General features: G+C 36.8%; 2 protein-coding genes across 2 annotated transcripts in view; both read right to left on the bottom strand.

Moving 5' to 3' along the window:
- LOC149090090 (uncharacterized) overlaps positions 1 to 11530 on the bottom strand; it is a 33796-nt gene extending 22266 nt beyond the window's left edge. The window contains exons 1-2 of the mRNA XM_089235536.1: positions 11390 to 11530; positions 10115 to 10221 (exon numbers count right to left, since the gene is read on the bottom strand). Coding sequence (XP_089091662.1) covers positions 10115 to 10202 — 88 coding nt within the window. The 5' untranslated portion in view covers positions 10203 to 10221; positions 11390 to 11530. The remainder of the gene's footprint in view (positions 1 to 10114; positions 10222 to 11389) is intronic.
- A 3945-nt stretch (positions 11531 to 15475) lies between these two features.
- On the bottom strand, positions 15476 to 25030 carry LOC149090089 (cathepsin L-like peptidase). Its single transcript, XM_089232182.1, has 9 exons — positions 24922 to 25030; positions 23381 to 23487; positions 23000 to 23149; positions 22734 to 22889; positions 21465 to 21588; positions 20384 to 20484; positions 20117 to 20277; positions 16437 to 16547; positions 15476 to 15693 (listed from the first exon to the last, which is right to left on the bottom strand). Exons 2-9 carry the CDS (start codon positions 23477 to 23479, stop codon positions 15594 to 15596), a joined length of 1002 nt encoding a protein of 333 aa, XP_089088308.1. The 5' UTR covers positions 23480 to 23487; positions 24922 to 25030; the 3' UTR covers positions 15476 to 15593.
- Positions 25031 to 25250: the final 220 nt, after the last annotated feature.

Below are 25250 nucleotides of genomic sequence, written 5' to 3'. Positions count from 1 at the left end.
ATTACATGTAAAAACCTGGTTGATAGCGCGGACAACCATGACGATCAGTCAATCCTTGGTCCGTCCTACAGCCGTCATTTTTTCGTTGATATTCTGCACTAACGGTGAGTGGTGTTCATGTCAATACAAATACTTCATTAACTAAAATTATGATACTCATATAAATAATCATCATACATAGAGTGGTCATAAAATAACTTTGCCAATATACGAGCCCCTAGTGACAGAAGAAATCAACGAATGCTAATGAAATTCGAGGTGTAGGTGTATCTCAGCGTATGCCTTCGAGTAGGAGAAAGACATGCAAAAATCTAGCTCTAGCGCGGTTACGGTAACAGCAACAAAACCGAAAAATTCAAACATCAATATTCACTTATATGCAGTAAAACCCCTATAATTAACGGACACCCCTTAGTAACGGTCACCTCTCTTTTACGGCCAAATAATTAATTTCCCTTTTTTATAATAAAAGTATACATTTCAAACCTCGAAAAGAGGGGTGACAGTTAGTTTACGAACGGATTTTTTTGTCCCGGCGGTGACCGCAAGAGAGAAGTTTTACTCCGCATTGCAAAATGATTGGTGATGGGGAAAACCTTGAATAGCGTTGGAACGGTACCTGTAGCATGATAAACGCAGGTGCTAGATGTAGGCAAACATGTGGAAATAGCCATTGCAGATCACTTTTCTGTCGCAGGAATTAATCCACCGAGTGGTTAGGCAACAGCCATTGCGGTGGATCTTTCTTTGTCTGCATTCTGTGCAGGCTTTTAGGCAGGCTTCGGCTACTGTTCCAACGACAACATTCATGATTTATCACTTCGCGGATTACTTGGCAATGTATAAAATTGAGTGCTACAGGTTTGAATTTTTTCCGAAATTTTGTTGCTTTAACCTTAACAGCGAGAGCTAGGAATTTTGTATTTTTTTTAATTTTCGAGCGCATACTTCGAAATACCCGTATCTCGAATTTCATTCGCATTCGTTGATTTTTGCGACCACTAGGGGCTCGTACATACGGCAAAGTTAGTTTATGACCACCCTGTATATATGCTACTGTCAAAGCCCGAAGTCGGCCAGTTAATGAACTGGGCAGCCCAGTTGACCCTGCCAAATTCGGGCTTTTTCTGGCTTTGGCCGGCCCCTATACATTGACGGATAGTATCCGTCCTGTATAACATAAGAACATGACACAGGGATGTCGAAATGTGTGTTTTGAACGTAAGGATGTGTGGCCCAACTCTTTCGTGGGAGATTTTACTTCTATTCGACGTCATTTTGAAGAACAAAAAATGGTTTTGCTCACTCCACGACGGAGGACGATGAGTCCGCCAGTTTTGTGCCTTAAGGGGCCCTGCCTTCACCTAAACGAAAAAATAGAACCATCCAACGGGACGTGGCCAAGTCTGATCTTGTGCTTGAAAGACTGTATATATTAACATAAATATGTTTCACGCATTACAGCTGACTACTATAATCAACCGCAAGGGCAAGAGCAGTGGAATTCACCCCAATACTACCCAGCAAATCAGCAAGAGCAAAATAATTACAATTACCAGCAGCAGCAAGATTACTACAACCAACAAAACCAGGCACCTCAGATGCCACAGTATCAACCCGAAGGTGCTGGACAGCCTCAGTATCAACCTGGATACAACGAGGATGTGCAGCAACAGCCTCAGTATCAACATGGATATGCCGGGGGTGAGCAACAACAGCCTCAGTATCAACATGGATATGCCGGGGGTGAGCAACAACAGCCTCAGTATCAACCTGGATACGCTGAGGGTGCGCAGCAACAGCCTCAGTACCAACCTGGATACGCCGGGCATGCACAGCAATATCCTCAGTATCAACCTGGATATGCCGCTGCGAGTGCGGAACAGACTCAGTATCAACCTGGATATGCCGCTGCGAGTGCGGAACAGACTCAGTATCAACCTGGATATGCCGCTGCGAGTGCGGAACAGCATCAGTATCAACCTGGATATGCCGCTGCTGGTGCGGAACAGCATCAGTATCAACCTGGATATGCCGCTGCTGGTGCGGAACAGCAGTTGGTCGCGGAACAGCTTCGGTACCAACCCAGTTACGATGCAGCTGCGAAACAACAGCCTGTAGCGGGTCAGCAATCTCAGAATGCCGCTTCAGCTGATAGAGAAAAACAAAACCAACTGATAGCAGGAAAACTTATGGTGACGAAGAGTCCTGTAGCGGGTCAGCAACCCCAGAATGTCGCTTCGGCTCAGAGAGAGAAACTAAAGCAACTGATAGGAAAACTCATGGCGGCGAAGAAACCTGTAGCGGGTCAGCAACCCCAGAATGTCGCTCCGGCTGCTGCAAAGCAACCGAGTGCAGGGAAAGTTATGGCGGCGAAGCCACCTGTCGCTGGGCAGCCTCAGCTCTCGGGGGCCCGGAAGCAGCTGAATCAGCAACCCGCCCGTCCCGTCGGTCAAATAGGGAATTCCAATCCACAGATACTGAACATCAATCCTTTAGTGACGACCATCGCTCCTGGGAATACGACCACAGAGGAGACTGGTTTCATGGCGGAAGTAAAAAGACTATGGAAAAAATTCCGTGACCTCATAGTACCTAGCTCCACAAACGCCACCACGAGTGCACCACCGACTAAATCGAGGAAGAACGCCAATTCCAGAGGATCAAAAGACTCTCTCTCGCATTTCACGAGAGACACGGGAGTCCGTCAGTATCCTCGAGAGTCGCAACAGAGTCACGAGGAAGAATACAGAGCTGTATCAGCTTATATACTCATGAAACGGCGCGAAGCCGACGCGAGGTCGAAATCCGACCAAACCTCTCCAATATCGGAATCACAGCTTAAACGGAATCAAGAGCGGAGCGGTAGCGGTAAGATTCTACGAGTACTGGACGATTCTGAGTCCAAGTCAGCGGAAAATCAAAGCCTCAATGTATTGCGACATCGCCCAGTGAAAGCGTTAGTAATACGTATTCCGAGGGCCAGCTATAACGAGCTCGTTGGCCAGCTTTGGCCTGCTGGTGCCGCTGTATCAGGTTGGTGAATATTTCTTTGTGAAAATTGCTGAAACAAAGTCTGTGAATGTTAGTGTATGTATATCAGGAATGCACAGCCTCCTGCTCGCGGGCCAAATGCGGACCGTCAAGGTGTCCCGGTAGAAAATTACCACTAAGCACAACACGATAAATGCTTTGGTGAAGGAATCTACACCGTTATAATTACACTATCGCCAAAGGTGTAATTTACGTCATGAAAATAATCTTAATTTTCTATCTGAAAAATTTAAGTAAGCCTCGTTGAAATTAGAGGAAAAAAAGTAACCATTTTTTTTTATATAAAAATACGGGAAATCACGATACATACGTTACATAAAGTTTACCATTAGTTAAATAAGTTTACCAATTATAAGTAGTAAAAAATTTTTCGAGGCCCCTTTCACACGGAGCGGATGCGGATGCGGACGCGGATGCGGAAGCGGGTCCGCATACCCTTTCACACGAGCACTGAAGAATGCACGAATTTCAACCTTTAGGTTGAAATTCGTGCATAAAAACTATTTTTTCGCAATTTTTGTAACTGTTTTTCTCCTTCACCCCTGATTCAGTGCCCATATGCAGCCTAGAGGTATTCTTTGGTGGTTTAGTCTAGAGCCACATAGAATATGGGAATAAAGATGTCTTCATTCCGATCCTCACAAGTAGTCGATGGGAGAAAATGTCTTCAAATATTTTCAAAAGATTTTGAAAACAAATCCGTCTTTCCGGAAAAATATGAAAGAAAAATTCCAAAAACATCCAATGTTCGAAAAATCCAATCCAAAAACATCAAAAACTAATATGTTCCTAAAAAAAAAATTCAGGAGATATCAAAGAATTTGCAAGTAGGAAAAAAGGGGAGGGGTGGGGACGTTCAAAATGTCTGTGCTTAGAAATATTCACATCACAATTCTGTCTTAGGCCGGGATTACAGTATAAAAGTTTTATAAAAGTTAGTTTATAAAACTTGAAAAATGCAACCGATAGGCCGATCAGTTAAGTTCGCTCGAATGTAACAGATGTGTTTATTGATTACATTTTTCAAGTTTTATAGTGTAATACCAGCCTTAGGCCGGGATTACACTATAAAAGTTTTGTAAAAGCTCTTTGATAAAACGTGAAAAATTCAACCAATATTATCTTATTGGTTGAATTTTTTGAATGCAAAATGTGTGTGCGTGTGTGTGTGCACCGGTTGCATTTTCTGGAATGCAACCGATGCGCCTATTGGTTGAATTTTTCAACTTTCATAAAAGTTCTTTTATAAAACTTTATAGTATAATCCCGGCCGGATTACACTATAAAAATTTTATAACAATTATTTAAAAAAAAGCAACTAATAAATTTATCGGTTGCATTAGAGCAAATGCAACCGATAAATTTATTAGTTGCTTTTTTCAAGTTTTATAAAATAACTTTCATAAACCTTTTATAGTGAAATCCCATCCTTAGATTAGTCACTTCTGAAATATAAAATTTCATTTTTTAAGTTTATAGACTGAATATCGAGTAAAATAAACTTGTAGGTATCGGGGGAACCACCAAAAATATTCAAGTGCTAGGGTCTTCAAACGACTTAATCCGGCCCTGAGTGAACACCGTACATTGATAACGTTGTTTAATAAAAGTATTTTTTTTAAAGTTTAAAAAAATTAACAGATTAAAAATTTAAAAAAATAACAAATATTTAAAATAATATTTCAGATATTTTTAAATAATTTTAAAAATTTAAAAAGAAAAAAATTAAAATTTTTAAATTAAATTTGAAAGTTATTAAAGTATGTAGTCAATTAAATATTTATAATGAACAGAACGGCTTATAATTTTTGTTCCGTCAGTGGCCGTTGTTGGCAGGTTTTATTGTATAAAATTGTAAAGTATGGACAAAAGGCAGTTAAAGTTGCTATATCTCAATCTCAGAACGAAACAAAGGGTAGGTACATTATATTAATGAGCAGGGACCATCATATGGTGTTTTATGATGGTCATTTTATCATTATGGCAAATAATTAAAAAAAAATCCGTGAAAAATCACCTTCAAAAAGTACCCAAAGATGCGGACGAATTCGCTCCGCATCCGCATCGTCTGAATAGCTCCGAATAAACCTATTGTCAAAACTTGTATGTGCGGATGCGGAGCCCGCACTTAGGTTTTGACACATGCGGACGACGCATGTGTCAAAACCTAATTGCCTAAACCGATTTTTTTCGATGCATGAACATTTCCTAGGTGCGGAGATTTTTCGGCTCGTCTGAAAGGCGCAGTATATTCCAATTGTTAAAACTTCTTCCGGACCCGCATCCGCATCCGCTCCGTGTGAAAGGGCCCTAAAGTCGCCACTTACAGCCCAAAAAAATTATCGAAGGCAAGTAAAGGTACCAATCAATGCCATAAAAAAATTGTCAAAGGTAAGTGAAGTCGTCATTTACAGCCCAAAAATTTTCAAAGGTGAATCGTTAATTGCAGCCCAAAAATTGAATTGTCAAAGTTAAGTTGCCAATTACAGCCCAAAAATTGAATTGTCAAAGGCAAGTAAAGTTTCCAATTACATCCAAAAAAATTGTCAAAGGTAAGTAAAGTTGTCAATTACAGCGCAAAATTTGTCAAAGGCAAGTAAAATAATCTACTACAGCCCAAACAAATTGTCAAAGGTAAGTATAGTCACCAATTGCAGTCGAAAGAATTGTCAAAGGTGTAATTTATGTTATGAAAAGAATCTTAATTTTTGATCTCAAAAATTTAAGTAAGTCTCGAACAAAGAAAAAACGAGGACATTTCATGAAAAAGTAAGAACAACCAAAATTATGAGAATGTCCCGTAAAATACGGGTCTTATGCAAGTTTCTGGCCCACGAGCGGTAGAATTACTGAATATCTGGCCCGCGGACTGGAAAGGTTGTGCTGCAACCCTAGTGTAAATTTACAATACCGATAGAGCCAAAGGAAATCATTTTTTTTATTGCCTACAGCTCACAGACGGATGACCCGTTCACTTTATTCCCGCTCCCATACACGGAGAAACGCGGATTTGGTCCGATCCAAAAACTCGGGATCAGAAGACGCCGACGATGACGCAAACGTGCACGACGTACCAGACACATTGCTCCGCGGAGAATTCTTAGAGACCCTAGAAAAGCTTAAAGAGGACATGAACGAGCTGGATACCCTCCTGAACTCTACCGAGGATGAGAATGGATCGGCGCAAATCAATCGTCACAAGTTTATGTCTGACTTTTTCAACTCGTCGGACACTTCTGGTTTTGGTGTAGCGAAACATCAAAGAAACGACGAGTCTTCAATGCATTCTAATGACGAGAATCTCTCCTCATCACTGACACGGAACGATGCAAACATTTTCGAATGGAGAGCTCTTCCGATGGATGCGGCTCTGAATGAAGGAGCTTTAAACTATCCACACCCACTACAGAAACACGAACGACCTACCAATAATATAATCTCACGAAAATTCTCGGGAATTCCGGGACCAGAAGCGTTCGTTCCGGCCAAGGATCTGATCTCGTGGACCACTCCAGTTCCAACCGAGGTCTCAACTCAGACGATCTTGCTCCAAGAGTCCATGGATAACGGTGACGAAACGATCCAAGTCATAGAGAGGATCAAAAAAGTCAGACTCGAGTTCGGAAACACCCGAGCATCCAAAGACATAAGTGAACCAGGGTATCTCCCAAGAGCCCTGGACCACGCTCAATCGTTCAACAGCAGCGACGGAAATCCCAGCGCTATAGAAAAGGTATTAACAGAAAGGATGTCGACACTGCACCACCGCGTCAACACGGACCTCGATAAGAACTCTTCGAGAACGGTTGGAAATTCTTTCGGCTCTAAGATTGTGCAGCCTCTACGAAACCATTCCATAATCAACGAATACTATAAAGCCATACGGAGATTAGATTCGGCTAAAAATATCCAACAGATGCTGCATAGTGACTCGAATGCGATCCATAATGGTAGCTTCAAACTCGTGGAGATGAATCCGCATAAAAAGGGATTGCTGTATCAACCGATGAACAAAAGGTACCAAAGAAGTGAACCCGACACCGCGATACGTTCACAAACGTACAGCAGCACGGAGGCCACGAAAAACTCATCCAAGATAGAAGATACACCGACGGGTAATGTCACGGTGGAACCGAACCACTATTCCAGCTCGATTTCCAATAACAAGACTCCCGCGGGAATAGAAAAATCATCACCATCTCCGGAACAGACAGTAATGGCTAACAGGGATACATTCAGATTTAATACACAGCAACAAAAAACAGGAATACACCTGGACTATGACAAAGACATAGAAAATAGGCTCGAAGAGGCAATCGTCAAACATCTTAGGAAACTAAAAGGATCGATACTGAAGGATGACTTCAAAAGAAACCAGAGCGGAACCAGCAACGACGAAGGTCGTCACGGTAGGGTTGCCAGATCACTGCGCTCACAACCGAAAGGTAAAACAAAAAAGCCACCGAAGACCCAACCTGGAGAAGGCGGACACGAAGACGTGAAAATCCATTTCTCAAAATTCCACGATAACCCTCGTTATCCCAAGACCAAGATCAAAATTCCGCACGTCATCGTCGAGAACAAGGAGCCGAACGCCGGAAAAATGCATCACGGTAAACCGAGTGACCGGACGGAAAAAATTCTCATGAAGATCCATTATGTGAAGTTTCACGGCACCGCAAAACCCCGCTCAGCCTTGCCGAAACATCATAAATGGAAAACTAATTAAATGCGATAATAAATTTAATAAATTCAAAAGAATGTCTTGTTTTTAACCCCTTCGTGTACAAGCGTTTGGCAACAAATTTAGAAGAAAACTCTATTTGACGAAGCGGCGATAAATCTAGTAGCCTTGTTCTAATTCATCCACACGTTAGAAAAAATAAGAAGGAGAAACAAAAATAATAAAAAAAAAATATAAGAAAAGGAAGAAAAAAATATGGGAAGGAAAACACACACAGTGTGATAGATAAGTAGATAAAGGAGTATAAAATGAATTTCTCTTTTCACCCTCCCCCTACGTGGGTTCTCTTTTACTCTTACCTGTACATACTGGAAATATACATTATACGAGGGGAAAAAATCACTAACAGGAGTATAGAAATAACGTGGAGGAAAAAAAACAACTTCATTCATAGGGTTGCAATAAATCTTCGCAATGATGAGGAGAGGAAAAAAATCACAGAGAAATGGATTGAATTTACTCCACCAGTGTTTGGAGGAATTATTTCGTCCGTGATCGTAAAGGGGTTTAAGACGATCGATCTTGTTCCCAAAGATATTTCAATGATTTTAGGGTGATTTTGAAGCATTGAATCCAAATGTGTATTTTGTCAGATTAGCTCTAGTTTTGAGATGAAGTGATAATTAAATTTAATACAGTAAAACCTCTCTCTTGCGGACACCGATTGGACGAAAGGATTCGTCCGTAAAAGAGGGGTGACCGTTAATAGGGGTTTGGAATGCATACTTTCATTATACAACGGGAAATTATTATTTGACCGTAAAATAGGGGTTGTCCGTTGGGGGGGGGGGGGGAGGTTGTATGCATCACGTTTTATGTACCTTAAGAGGAGTTAATATATAATCAGTATACAAATCACATTGAAACGAAATGTAAATCAATAATAAACTTAAGATCAATACCTATAAAACCACTTAATGCCTGGTGATGAAATAAATACAGTAATGGAGTGAATAAAGTAGAAAAATTTCATGCAAAAAATAGCTGCAGACTACATCGAAATGTTGAGAGTATGCAACAAAAACTAGAGCCAATTCGGCAAAGCCAACAGCAGTCTCAAAATCAGCATCCACCCAATATATCCTAAAACCGTTGAAATTTCCTTTGCAACTTGAATTTTTTTTTGCAGGGTAATAGTTCTCATTTTCAGTACAGTGAAACTCAGATATAACAACCTCAATTGTAACGACACAGCGGCTATAACGATAATAATTGGTGGTTCGGACCGATTCTCACAGCGCAGCGTTTCTCAACCGTGAACCACCACTTTTGATCTGCGATGATAGCATAGGTGGTCCGCGGGCAGTCTTGATAATTCGATGAAAAATTATTCATTTGTTGTAATTGATATTAATAACACTCACATGGGTTTGAATAAAAATTGTACCTTCATATTTAGGTGCTATTTACATCAAGAAAAATTCCGGAAATTGCGATCCTAAATACGAGATATCACTAATTGTCAAAAGATGCAATTTACAAGTTCCCTAATTACTGAAAAAATGGATGAAGGGCGGGTAAATAAAGGGCTGCTACAAATCTCAGTAAACAAAAATATATTTGAAGCAAAAACATTAAAAAAAATGACTAGATGACCATATTTCATTGAGAAAAAAAGAGAAACTGTGATCTCTCTTCTCTGTCTCTCTCTTCTCTCTCTCTCTCTTAAATACAGTAAAATGCGAGACGTCACCAATTACCATCAAAAACGTTGCCATAAGCCGACAAAATCTCTCTTACTGTTTTTAAAATCACTGAAAAATTGGGGGAAAAACATTGAACCTGACAGATATGTAAGATGAACATTTGTATATACTGTATAGCGATAACAAACTATCGCAATAAGAGATTATGAAAACATCTTTTATTCACGATTTTGGTAAAGATTACAAATTTAAGTAAGCATCGTTGAAAAGACGGGACAAATGTATAAAACCCCCCATTAGGAACAACTAAAAATATAGCAATGCCCCGTAATACAAGACGCAAAAGATTCGTCAAATCGTTTCAGACATTTTACTGGTCCTTGGGTTGAAAAATTCAGAAACGCTGCCATAATACATATATGCTCAACGCAAGGCCAGCGACCTCAAACCTAATTTTGTAAAAATAAACTGAACAGCGCATTTCCAAATCACTTAAGTGACGCACGGTGTAGTTTCACACCACTTCAGTGATCTTTAGTCAAACCTAGTAATTAAAACTTTACAGACTAAAAAAAATATGCAAAAAAAGAAATCTTTTGAAACGTTAAAAAATATTCAATTTTTAAATTGCTGTGTTTTAGAGCATCCCGTAAAATTGTGATACACTGACCTGAAGAGAGTCCAAAGACTATCAGGAAGACGACGTACATGAAGTCATAAAGTTGAGATTTGAACTTTTCGATACTTTTCAAATTCATTCGGGCTCGAGCCGATCGACTAGGATGAGAATATGGAAGATATTTTATAAATATATTGTCACATTTAAAATATTCGTATATGAAAACGATAAAGAAAATAGGAATTATTATGACAAAAAATTACATCTAAAAAAATACTCTCATAGTAAGGCCATAGCTTAATTTTTAGAAATATATTATTGCCCCCAACGAAAATGTTCATTAGCCGAATCTGTATTCGTTAGCCGAAGCAGAAAATCGCGAAAAAATCTTGGTTAGCTTATAAATTCGTAAACCAAGGCGTTAGCCTAGGTACCATTGTATGAGTATTTCTAATATTTTAATGCGGTTTTGTGTAGACTTCAAATGTGTCTTTTATCATAAAGGACACGAGAAAAAAGGTATGGCTCATTTTTTGTTCATAACGGTAAATTTTGCTTCAAAGTCTATTCAGTCATCGTTTATTTCTCGTTCGGCTCAAAACAAATTTTCTCCTTCAATTTTTGGCCCAAAAACCAAAAGGTTTAAAACTTTATTATGGACTAAATTTCCTGAATTCCAAACTTTTTAAAAAGGAGTTGCGGGTTCACATAAAAGATGTGTGCGATCTCCATAGATTTCATTAATATTTGTTCATTAATATTGTTGCATATTCATGAAAAAATGCAACAATATTAAGCGCATTGGTTAAATTCACTCGAAATTTTTTAGTGGGTCAGTCATGTTTGGACATTAATCTATAATTGGAATTTTTATGCTTAGAAATAAATTGGTGTTGTATTCATTAAAGACTGCCGCGGTTTTATTGCAAATGAGAAACAATGGTTCATCTTTTACAACTGTGAAAAAACAAGTAAGCATATTTTAACTGCATAATTATTGCATATGTGCTTCATTTTTTTTGTAAATATGCAAGAGCTTTTAAACAAATTTCTTTTTAAATTCTGAAAACCATATTTTCCATATGCAAAAAAAAAAAGAAAAAAAAGAAACACTCCCCTTTAATGAATATTTTTGTAAACACTGAAATTGAAAATTCTTTACTATTATTTTGAAATCTGTGGCGGGCTGGATAGAACCTCTAATATGGCCGCATCTTGCCCACGTACGGTAGTTTGCCCACCACTACTTTACTTGAATTTTGTAAGAAAAACAAAACAATCCTGGAACTTATGATACTATAATTGAAAATAATAGCGAAAAGTTACCTGCCGATACAGCCAGCGAAGTTTACGCATCACATATTCATTAGAGCTTTGTAAAGAATATTTTATTTCTGGATAGCATATGTTTCTGGTGCTGCTATGTCAACGACAGCACCAAACATATTCGCATGCGGGCACCGCATCTGGCCGACCCTTCCTTCATAAATGAATGATACACGTGAAACCATCCGGTTATGTTTTATTCCCCTACAAAATATCCCTACGGAAACCGTTTTTCCCCCTTTTTCCAGAAATGGTAATTTTCTTCATGCGATACGTGATAATGAACATATAAAACATATAATCATTTACTATGACTCTCTTTAAATCGAGAAAAAAGGTAATTTGTCGATCAGTGAACACCAAATAATAATAATAATAATAATAATAATAGATTAAAAAAAAAGTTAAAGAATTAAATTATTCTGTATTAAAAAATAGACTTCCTAAATCCTGAATTTAGAATATATATACATTTTTTGGTTCTTTTCCAGATTATTTTTTATTAGAAAACCGCATTTAGGATACTGTATAGTTAAATCCAGCAATTGTCATAGGGGAATTCGTAGCGGGTGATCAAATAAAAAATTTTCCTAATTGAAAATTCATCATTGGAAATACGTGACTTGCCAATTTCCTTTTTTGTCTGAAGAACAAGATTATAATTATAGTATAAAAGTCATTAATACGTAATCAAATTCGATTAAATGACTGATTCGAATTTCTTCATAAACTGGTGCATTTAGAGACATTTTCGGCATGAAATGGAATTTTTTTAAATAACAAATTTCAATTTTTTTATCTTAAAAAAAATGTAAATATGTATTCAAAATACATTTGGCATATAAATGAGAAACTAAAACCATATCGTAAAATAATTAATACCGATGAATATTTTAAAATTGTCATATCTATGATTTTATACATTTTCTTAAATCGAATTCAAACTTTTTTCATCCAATAAGGACCTGAATTTGTAAATAAAAATGCACAAAAATGTTTAAAATTTATGACAAATGTTTGAATAAAATTTATCATCATCGGTAATATTTTCAATCAATAAAAAAAACTATTTTAAAGAAGTTATTATAAATATATTTTACTAGGTTTATTACTTAATAAATAAATAAATTAAATTTATTTATTTAAATACAAACTACAGGCAAAAGCCCAGTTACAGTTTCCATATATGAATACAAGAAAAACATGTATATATAAAATTCAAAGTTTAAAAATATACATCATCAGTATTACTGCATCTCAGAAATCGGTACAATGGACAATTATTATAAAATTCAAAACTACTGCAGAGGCTTTAACCGTATGAATTAAAAAAACATTCGTAATAATCTATCCAAATTATTAATGAAGCAATATAATCTTGAGTGTCTTTTTCATGTAAATCCCGAGATAAAATAAGAACTATGTTATACAAAAGTAATTTCAACACAATATTACGCAATAAATGATTTTTGAAATACTGAGAATTGCTTTCAATAATTATTATGAACATTTTAAGTAATTTATTGATAACGATTTTTTTCAATGTTTGATGAAAAAACTTCCTTTCAATTATTCATTTCATTTTTTCCAATGTTTAATGAGAAAATTTTCTTTCAACAATTTGTGGGAATGTTTTTCAATAACTTTTACGAATTTTTTTTCAATAATTTTTTTATTTTTACATTATTTTTGTATATTATTTATTGAATTAATTATTATAATATAATTATAATATAATTATAATATAATCATTGTAATATAATGATTATGGGATATAATTATTTTTTTTTTGAAAAACTACATCAAGCACTTAACTTTTTCCCAAATATTTTTTTTTTTTTGGATTACACTATAAAAGCTTGAGAAAACATCTTTTTTAAAACTTAAAAAAAGCAACCAATAATCCTATTGGATACATTCGTTTGAATGCAACCGATAATACACCTATTGGTTGCATTTTGCAGTTTATAAAATAACTTTCACAAAACTTTTGTAAAGTAATCCGGCTATAGATTGATAAGTTAGAAAGAACATTTATCAATGAATGAAAATATTGAAAGGTTCGGAAAATCGTGTTTTTAGCGTGATTTAAGGAAATTTACATATTCTTTTTTCAATTTTTTGAAGTTTTAAAAAAGTTTTCAATTTAACCTTTGATACGAAGCTTGAATTGAAACTTAAAGTTAAATGAAAACAGAATTTATTTACTCAAAATTTTGCAGAGATTACCTTGATCAGAGATGAGCTCCTAATCCCAATAAGCTATATACTCGAATATACGTATTGTAATTAAGTCGTTTATACTGAAGTCTAAATGTTGGAAATGACGACATTATCTTGAGCTACGTTTCTGAATATTTACGCGTATTGACAGAGATTCGTACATCGCATGACTTCCACAATCAACGCTCGGTTTCATTGCACATTATTTGTTTATGCACATGATATTTTACACGATGATACTGATGATTTACATTCCGACACGCGATTGCATCTTTCTCACGTTTGTTTAACAAAATGACGACATGGTAACGGATTCCTACCACTGCCAAAGGCCACACATACACACACAGATCTATCTACAATGATGAATCCAAACCATCACTAGAGGTCAGTTGCGTGACAACATTCGCAACGTATATAAAAAATTACACGCATTTGTGATATTACATTTCGGTCATCTTAGCTATCAAACATACAATAACTATATATTTGCCAAAGAAAATACTCACTATATAATCTATGTTTATCCTGTTTGTTTCCATAAATGTCTATGAATCATAATTTTTTTGTTCTTCATGTTGTGTGAATTCAATACATGAAAAAATGCTCTGACTTCGACCTTTACACATTAGAATATGATCACTATTTTAATGTCATACATGCCTATATTTCTCTTGTGCAATCATTATGCCACATATTAGGTGAGGAACAAAGTTCTTGCCAGAAATTTATTTGGAGGAAAAAAGGATATAGAAGAAAAAAAACCAGAAATATATTTTCGGAAGAAAGTCATAGAAGATTATTCCACGGTGATCTCACCAGACACACAATATGATCTTCTTATGAGCGCCTGGCGACCTTTTTTACTCTCGCACCGGGCAATTTCCAGCTGGATTGTCGGGCAGTACCGTCTTAACGAGGCATGACTCGGGAGCCTCAAGGGCAGAGGGGACCTTACGATAATGAGATCTCGTTTAGATTTTTGAAATAAAACATGCAAATTGGTAAACAATAATTTATAGTCAGGTAGGAGGCCTCAGAAAAATCGATTGGCCTGGAGGGCCAATTGTGCTCTTAAGAGGGCCCTGTTGTCGGGAGGAATGTCCATTGTAGAAACAGTATCCTACTGTTGTAGCAGTTACAGTGGGCTCCCTAAGACGAAATTTATCGCGGTTGTAGCCCTGAAAATACTAAGTTTGGATTTTCAGTGGAATCAAATGATGTGACGAATTTTAGATTTTTTAGACATTTTATACGTCCCGTATTATACCTCAAAGTTGCAAACAATGTGAACAGAATTTATTTTGCATACCACCAGAACCCTGGCCCCCACATCCTGGAGCAGGGCCCTAGGCTGAGATATTTTGTGGGGGCCCCCCGACCAGACTTCCATGGGCCCCTTTATGATGAATTTATAGCGTGAAAAAACAAAAAAAAATGTGAAAATTGTCCTAGGCCCCAGGGCTGGAGCCTTGTCAGTCCACCCCTTGTGGGGGCCATGACCAGAACACACTTTAACGTTTCCAAAACAATCGCGATTATGCAAATTAGACTGTAAACACGATTATTCAGCTCGTTTAGCGCTACCTATCATTTTTCTGGTAGAAACTTTGTTCCCCATCTAATATTTTTATATTTTCTCATAGGATTGCGTAACCCTAGAAATGCGCTGAAGGCGTGGATGCACATTGCGTCGGAAGTGCGTAGAGTAAGCGTGTCATGTATACCGTATGCGCAAAAAAAAAAAAAAAAAAAAAAAATTGACTCAGATCAATTTTTCGTTAATTTATCACGATGATAAATAACACTGATTATTTTATAAAAAAGAGTACGTTCGGAAGAAATAATGTCAGGAAGCAAGAATTTAAATAAATATTTCATAACTTTATATAATATCTTACGTTAAAACATTACAAACAACAAAAACAATCAAAACAACATTAACAATAAACGGGGGTTAAAAAGTGTGTGTGTCCATTCCTCAAACAAGTGGATAGCTGGCTTGAGTGGCAATACCGCATTGGTTGTTCTTGTTTCTGGACATTTTGATGTATCCTTTGATGCCCCAAGATGTTCCCCAACTGCAAGACAATATACATAAAAAACGTTTAGTGATAAAAATACATCAATACACGGGTATGCTTAAATACATATGGTAACCAGATTTCTGTAAGAACGAAAAACCCGGGACAGGTCGTCCAATATCGCTAATTCATGCCAAATACCGCCAATTATTGTTAAGTATCACTATTTTTGCAAAAGTGTCACCAATTCAAGACCAAAAAGCCATAAAAAATATTCAAAAGGTGAAGCATCTTATTTCATAAGTAACTGTCTTTGAAGTTATCGTGCACTTTCGTGAAGTCACGATCCTTAAGAATGGCAAGAGATTACGTGCTTACACTTTAACGCGAGTTGTTCAACGGTCGTTCAACCTCATCTTTGTTATTTTTTTGACATTTCCAGTCACGTCGTAACCATTGAGCTTTTTTTTTTCATTTTCTCCCTTTATTTTACCAATGTATAACGGTTGTATTGAGAAAAAAGGGGGAGGGGAGAGAAAGGCATTACACTAGATTATTGTCGTTGTTGAAGTTCACGCTAATTCATTAAACATTCAGATTACGGCGGTTTTTCTAACAAGAAAAACACTCTTCAATCATTTACACGTTTGCAAATGTCAAAAAAAACAAAAAACAAAAAAAAGAAAAACACCAAACCGTTATGACTAAATGTTTAGCTAATCAGCTGCTTTTGAAAATTAAAATACATTAACGGTTTTTATTATGTGTCTCGGATATTGATTGGGAGAAATCAGTCTTACCTGTTCTTTACGAGCCAGTAGTCGACGCCGTCTTCAGTTCCGTATCCGATGGCCAGTACGCCGTGGTCCAAGAAAACAGTGCTGCAATCCGGCTCGTCATATATTCCACTCCTGTCGAGTGAAGATATCAATTAAAGATTTTACATGCGAAATTGGAAGTTTTTTATTCTGAAAATGTTTCTCATAATCAGATTGAAGAAGTTTTGAATTTGTCTGTACCCAGAGTTTGAACCAGAACACCCTGGGTAAAGGAGGTGTACGTCGATTGCCCTCACGCTGAATCTTTTTTCAGAAGAAATGAGTCGATTGTCCTCACCTCAATTACATAAAATCAGGTCGTTTGCAACCCCTCCTTAAGGCACAGGTAAATCCTTCCTCTAAATTATTATTAGACAGATTATCCTTACTCGGACCACAAGCGAAATACATGTCCATCCCTGTTTTTCCTATTATAATATGTGACAGTTCTTAAAGGTACAAAGTGACTCAAAAAAAAAACAAGTTTCACCCGAGATCTTTTTTAGTTATTTCTCAGAGTCCTACTTATACCATGAAAACTACTGCGTTTTTACTAATCCTCATTTCTGTGGATATGAAGTTCGTTTCCAGTAAGCACGTGAAAAAAATTAATATAAGTTTTTATTACAAATCTATAAATATTGCAAGACGAACGTGTAAGCATTAATTGCAGATTTACGGATACAAAGTCCACGCTGGTGAAACTAACTGTCAATTCGGAGTTAGCTCATAACCCCACGAGCCGGAAAATAATCTCGGGAGAAATAACGCACACAGAAGAAACATAGTATTAACTGATATTTCACTATATCCGATTATTTTATAAGTGGGCACAACTTACCAAAATAATCAATTATTTCATAAATTATGGACAAATTGATTTCTTGGATAAAAGAAACGATAGGAAAGTGAAAAAAAAAATATGGCCAAAACTTAAACGTGTGAAAATTAAAAAGTAGTATTTAGAGTCAAAGATAGATGACGCTGAAAAGCGAAACTAATTTATTTTGGCGCGTACAAAATCGAAACTTAAACAATTAGACTGCACTGAATTTCTTCATAATTAAACTCAACTGCACAAAATTTTATTAAAATTAAAACACAAATTACTACAAAAATGAGATAGACATATTCCCCATTGACTCAGAAATTAATGTTTAAGGCAAAAACAGAAGGACGCTAGTAAAAAGTATTTTCTTTTCTCAAAATATTTGGTCAGTGAGCAGTATTTATTTAAGCAGTAACCTTTTCCACCTATGGCTACGATTCCGACCATATTTTTTGAAGTGCCGCCCCCCCCGTCTTATCCTTCAACCCCTCCCCCCATCCAGGGGGAGCGAGATCTTGCTATTTACTAATTTTTTAAGTAAAATTTATAGTCAACAAAATAATTCTTATAGAAGTTTTTATGCGGAGCCATTTCAACATTATGGGCAGAGGAGTACGCGAGGGGAGGGGGGTTACTAAGAGCACCCGTGTCCCCCAAAAATTAGAAGAGAAAAAAATTAATAAAAAATTAAAATACAGCGAAGGAAAATACCCTTTACATATGCTGTTCCAACCAATTTCTGTTAATTTAAATGCATTTCGAAGGGTGGTACTAAAAATTTCTTGTCAAGAAAATTTTTGTGGCCCCTCTTGAAGGTTATACGTCCCTAATTATGGGCCACCCTCCCGGTTAAGGTGATGCTCTGGGGACCCACTTGACTGGAAGCAACAGCAATTTACTGTGGGTAGTTTCCGCTATAGATTCTGAAAGTACTCTGGCACCTTTCTCACCATATTTCAATGAAAGACTTCACAACTGAATTTTTATTCACAGCTCTTTGGCCTCCTTAAGCCTATCATAGCTTCTCCTTTCACTGGATTTTTACCAATTGCCCCCTAAAATATCCCAGGACCTCAAGAGGGTCATATGGCCCAAGGCTGAGAACCACTGAGTTAGCAAACATAATTGAAGAAATTTTTTTTTGATTTAAGTATTTGCCCAAGTGGAAATCTCAGGCCCAGCCCTTCGCATTGCATACCACCTCCCCTTCACAACGCACATATATTTGCATATTCACCTTTATCTGATCCTACAATTTATTATGATAAATTTATCTGACCCTAATGCAAATGCTGTATGGCTTCCGATGGATTTATGTTGATTACATTTTACTTCCAGTGTAATTACAGTCGAACCCCGTAATAACGAACTTCAAGGGACAAAAAAAATATGATTCGCTATGTTGAATCTAATTAGAGAACATCCTTTGGAACCGAATCAAGAACTTCGTTCGTTATATTCCGAAGTTCGTTATAGGCCGAGTTTGCAAGAACTACGATCGGCTGCATTCACTATTACAGTATATACAGTTGAATCCCGTTTTAACCAATACCGTTATAGCGAAAATCTTATTATAATGAACACTTTTCTAATCCCCCAGATAAGTTTACATAGGAACAATGCAAAAACCTGGATATATTTTGTAACGAAATTTCGTTGTAATGAAGTGATTTCTCCGGTCTTTTGAAGTTCGTTACAACGGGATTTGACTGTAGTAATGTCCCGGAGTTACGCGATAGGTGGCACCGACACTAAGCGAATAAATTGCATTCACGTAAGTCGGGGGTATAATTTTGCATATAAATACAATAAGTACTAGGTAATTGGAACCAATATTTATAAAAACATGTCTTTTTCTAAAAACAACACAATAAAAAAAATTTTTGTTTAAAAAAAATAATTTAAATTTCGCAAAATTTTTGGTTTGGAAATTTTTTTTTTTTTCGAATGGATGCGAAATGTTTCATTAAAATTTTTTTTTGTGGCAAAAGAAAAATTTTTTATCTCTTTTTTTTGCGAATGAGTGCAAAAATTTTCCAAACTTTATTAATTTTTAATTTATGCGTTTCGGTGCGAAATTTTCAATTTGGAATTTTTTTTACGAAGATTGGATTTTTTCATTTATGAAATTTACGTTTTGCATCTCCAATGTTCATATTTGAAGCTATAAAGTATGAATTCCAGAACGTTCCGTTTAGAAAAACGGGGGAAATACAAAGGGGCTATTCAAGTATTACGTCAGCATCGATGGGGGAGGACAATCCCAATCAAAAGCGTACGCAGGATCGAGGGGGCGCAAAAAGCTTAGGAGGGGTGGATCGCAGTGAATTTATTAAAGAAATTTTGAGTTCTGATCCTTCAAACAGCAGTGAAATTAACAGAAATTGATTGTAACATGTAAACGCATTTTCTTCGGAATTTTTAAAAAATATTTTTTGCATCAAAAATAAATCCTTGATCGTCTGGGGGGAGGTGGGCATGAGACCCTATGTCCCCCTGCGAACGTCTCTTATCCCAATATTATGCATTAGGAGGTAGGGGAGGGGAAGCTGACAAAATTTGCTGACAAGGGGAGCGGAGGGTTCTTAGTTTTGCCGACTTTAGCTGAAAATGGGGGAAGGGAAGGGGAGGGCGAAAAAGGATAAAAATTTGCTGACGTAATACTTGAAAAAGCCCTAAACAAATGTGAAACCTGAAAAATACTACACAATCCCGTGAAAATGGTCATGATGTCACCCGCAGTATTAAATATGAAATATTTTATGTATCGAATGCATTAATACTGAATAAACTCAATAATTATATATGTTAATGCATGTATGAAAATTATTACTGATAGAGCTGGAAGCTTTCCTGGCTGGCATCGATTGCGACAGATATCGGACCGACGGTAGCCACGGCTTTCAACAAGGCCTCTTCGCTGCCAGATTCGACGTCCACGTGGCCGGTACAAGTGGCTCCCTCATTCTTCTTATTGTAATGGCACGTACCATCCTGAAAAAAAGTTTTTGGATTTTTTTTAAAAATGAAAATTCAAATTTTCCTTGAAGTAAATAACTGGAATATATTGCAATTTACAATAATGCGTGTGTGTTTTTACCTCAGCTGTATAAGGATAGGACTTCTCTGTGTCAATGCCTTTGTTTGTCTGGATGTAGTTGAAAGCCGAGTCCATCAGGCCACCCTCGCAGCCCATGTTACCTATGACAAGGACAAAACATACATTCAAACAACGAACAAAATTTAAACAAAAAAAAAAAAACAATGCTCAATTGGGATAGCTTTTGCGTATGGAACAAAATTTCGGGTAGCATTTAAAAACCTTACATTGATACGAGCAGGGTAGAAATTTAGCTCCCCGTGATTGGTAGCAATGATTGATGAAGAGATAGTCACTTTTGGCGGAGTTTCGGCGTTCTTTTTTTTTTGCTATCGATCTTTTGACTACCGTTCCCTTTACTTCCTAGTGACGTTGCAGACATTTTTTTTGTCTTATTTTAAATTTCACCTTTTCATTTAATTAAACAAAATAAATCACCTGTAAACACGAGAAAAAATAAAACAGAACAGTAGGAAAAGGAAAAAAATTGTAATCCTAAATTATCTTTAAACTTCGCTAAGAGCACCGCCAATGGTCACGCATTGATACCTTCGTTACTCATTGCGATCAATCATGTGAGTGAATGTGAGGGTTGGTAACATGCATCTAGGCCAAAGCCTAGGTAGCCTAAGGCGCATTTCGGATCTTATGGTATTATCTGCATCTATGATTTTTAAGTGTACATGTCGGCCCCCGCGTTTAAACAAAAGTCACTAAGTCCATTTTTGAGATTTTGCCAATTGAACCTTTTGAGTCATAATAGAAACTAGAGAAAAATATTTTAAAGATTTCTAACTCGTACAATAGGTTCACTGATTTTAGATAACTTGTTTGTTGTACATACATGTTGTACTGTTGTACTGTTTCATATCATGACATAATTAATGGGAAATTCTAATAAAACCCAGAAGTCCATCAAAAAAATTTGTGGGGGACTAAGTGACTTTGGCTTGAACGGGTTAGTGGTTTGTCAAGAATTTCCAGCCATTTAAAGATCCCAGATCTTTTCGCACGAAAGCTCGTGCTATTGAAACGGCCCTGAATGCGCTTTATACGTATGTACATGAGGCGTTCGAAATACCTTCAGGTTGTGAGCAATCGATCAAGTTCTGTTCACTCAGAGACACCAGCTTTCCGGTTTTCTTCTTGTGTTGCCCTTCCAACGAGCCAGTCGTCGAGAAAGCCCAACAGGAGCCACATTGTTGCTGGAAAAAACGATATTGTACATATAGATAGATATTTTTCCATAACATATAGATAACAATTCTTTATGCATGCCAGGACTTTGGGAAATGACTTCGCAACATTTGGGGGGGGGGGGTAGAAAAGGATTCACTAGTCATAGGTAATTTAGTGTGTACATCTATGCGACATTTTTATGGGTGGTTTGTAAGTTTTCGTTACGTACAGAATTTCCAAATTGTTACAAATTCACCTATAGTTGGATCATATGACAGACAATTTAGCACCGGTTAATTCGTCTGAAGGGCAATTTACTGCCGAATACCTTGCCGTTAGATGGCGCTGCATTTTAAAAGAACTATGCTACTACTACCACCACTTAACCGTACATGCAACTCGTACACATTCCCCCACGGAATTTTTTTACGAATCGGTAGATGCCGGAATGTGTTCCGAGTGTTGTGCGGCCATAACTCATTTATGTTGCCATGGTTGTGCTTGTTTCGTGTTCTTGCTGGTACTGCCATCAGCCTTCCATATTTTGAAGTGAAGATGGTAAATGCTTGAACTTTCATGCTTGTATCTTCTGCTGACCACCACTGCGCCGCCAACACGGTTCGAAACTGGATGAGGAACCAGCACGATGCCCACACGACCGCACAGTGGCATTCGTGGATAACCGCGGCAATGTGTCGACCTGAACCAGCACCTCTTAGAGATAGAAGGCTTCCGCACCCTGTTTGTGACGTCAGTAAGTAGTCCATTTTCCCTCAGAATATTCGGGAAAGAATATTTCATGCTCGCGCCAGTATCATCGTTGTGCGGAAAAGAAATGATCGGGCTCAGAATTGGCAATTTCTATGCCCCACATCCAATCACCACGTGGAATTTGTGATACAATCAGGAAGATTCTACGCCAAAATAAGAAGAAACGAAATAGTATGCCGTGTTTCAAAATGTGGCGAACTTGCTAGGTAGTCGGAATGATGTTTATGGCAACCCGTGCGAAAGCCTTCTATGTCTAGGAGGTGCTGTCTGAACGGCCTGACATGCATCACACATGTTAGGTTCCAGCTCGGCAATAATTTGTGGATTTCAACTGAAAAGTGTATATTCAGTAATTCTACAGGTATTTACGATAATATTAGCGACCGCGAGAGATACTAACCTGGTTCTTGATTGGCGTGACGAGTCCCTGCTTTCTCCAGTCCACGGTGTCAGGCAACAAGATGTTTGACGGAGGTACGAATACGCTACTGGCAGTACTTAGTGTCCTGTTGTATCGCTTGAAGCCGTTCATTTTTTTGACGAGCTCCTCGTGTCCCTGGAGATAAATGACACAAATTGACATTGCGTTAACGAATTATAGAAAAACCCTAACTAATCTCTAACAGAATTATTCGACTCTGCATTAGTGAGTGGGATGATACTTGCCATATCAGCGTACTCGTTGATGCCCTTCCTGTAGGAATGCATTCCGAGATCGGCTTCAAGATTGTGCTGGATGATGTTTGACACGTGACTTTCCCAGATCAACCTACGTGCGCCTTCCTCAGCCCTTCCGTAACTCTTCTGGAACGTTCTCTGTGGAGAGTAATAGAGAAGTCGATTAAATATCTTGATGTTGTACTTGTTCTGAATAGGACCACTCTTGAATAGCAGCAAGGCCCACGGGCCAAACAATTGACTCTTGCATGGCTGCTGCGACAATTGATGTTGATTGCAATGAAAGGTTTACCATATGGAAGCCCTTCATTAAAATCAATTCGTTAAGACTAGTTAAAGTATTGTTGATCTATGTATAAAGTAGATTACCTTGAAACTGTCCCAGAGAATGTCGAAATCCGGGTTGAATGGAGGAGCTGCCTTTGCAACCACCAAATAAGTAATGATCACGATCAACGTTTGCTTCATTTTTATACCTAAGTCAGTACAATTAATAAAATGCTATTAATTAATAAAATTTTATTAGTAAAAACATAGAGACAGTGGCACCTCAGCTGTTGGGCAAACGTGACCCTTGCCCGGGTCACACATTATTGGCGATTTTTCATAATTCTGAATTTTTATTGACCGTAAAATTATTTTATTTTAATGGTTCTGAATTTTTATTAGTTTTTGAATAGTTATTTTTTCATTAATTTTGAATTTCATCGATTCTAAAATGATTTCTTCTACTAATTCTGAATTTTTACTATTTTAGACTCATTACTTTCATCTTATATATATATATATATATATATATATACACACATTTAATTAGCTGTAACCCATGGCTTTGCTCGAGTGGATTTGGTAATCCGAGAATTACTCAGAAATGACTGTCATGTGTAACATATGAACCCCCACTTATGACCATTTTAGGGGGTTGAATTTTGTAAAATTCCTTTCTGAGTGAGTCTGCATTACAAAATAAAACTACTGACCAAATTTCATATTTATAGCTTCAGCTTGGTGATGATGAATCAGTCAGTCAGGAAATGTTATTTTATATGTATAGGTATTCTGAAATTATTTCTTTCATTATTTCTGAAATCATTTCTTTCATTATTTCTGAAATCATTTCTTTCATTATTTCTGAAATCATTTCTTTCATTATTTCTGAAATCATTTCTTTCATTATTTCTGAAATCATTTCTTTCATTATTTCTGAAATCATTTCCTTCATTGATTCTGAATATTCATTAATTCTGACATTATTTCTTTTACTAGACATGAAATTCCTTTCATTAATTCTGACATTATTTCTTTTACTAGACATGAAATTCCTTTCATTAATTCTGAATTTTCTTTGATTATGAAATTATTTCTTTCTTAGATTTTAAAATTATTTATTCTCCCAGATCTGAAATTATTTCTTTCACTAGAACTAAAATTATTTTTTTCACTGGATATGAAATCATTTTTTTTCACTAGATCTGATATTATTTGTTTTACCAATTTTGAAATTATTTCATTTCTTCTGAATTTTCATGAATTTTTCGCTCCATGAGCGAATTTTTGTATGTATGTACAATGAAACCCCTCTTAACTGTCACCCCTCTTTTACGGCCAAATTTTTATTTCCCCTTGTGTGATAGAGGCATGCATTTCAAACCCCTGATTAACGGTTATCTCTTTCTTACGGACGAACTTTTTTGTCCGCAAAAGAGAGGTCTTACTGTGTTACAGTCAAAATATGAGCAAAGTAACGTAGAGTCGAGACAACCGTTTTTAAAGAAGGGTCACAGTTATAACAAGATTTCAATCATCATCATCATAATCAATGTTCATGAAAAAAATGCACCATACCATGTACATACACACTATAATTTAACTAATATAAATAGAAATCGAAAAATAAAATGACGGCTCACCTTTTTTCCGAATAGTAAGTTCACATGCAAAGAACCAACGACAAAACTTCTGATGACAAGCAGCGCATGGACGCCCCTATTTATTTGGGTTCGTTAACGTCCTGATAATAATATTCCAGCGTTGAAAAAAATGTGTAGTGTCACCACTAACTGATAAGTTGAGTTCATTGGTACCAACTCTTACGCCACTGGAAAAATCGACCTACAAACTCTCTGATTACTTATTATTATTGATGATTCGATTATCACTATCGTCACACGCATCGAATCGTCCAAAATAGACAGTTTTATCGGATAAACGTCTAAGCGATGAGCAAATAATATTTTCA

The sequence above is a fragment of the Pholcus phalangioides genome, unplaced genomic scaffold (assembly GCF_987345545.1).
Source record: "Pholcus phalangioides strain wild (caught in Gottingen) unplaced genomic scaffold, Ppha-v1.0 ptg000001l_1, whole genome shotgun sequence".
NCBI lineage: Eukaryota > Metazoa > Arthropoda > Arachnida > Araneae > Pholcidae > Pholcus > Pholcus phalangioides.
The sequence above is the reverse complement of the archived record's forward strand: the minus strand, read 5'-3'. Positions and strand labels throughout refer to the sequence as shown.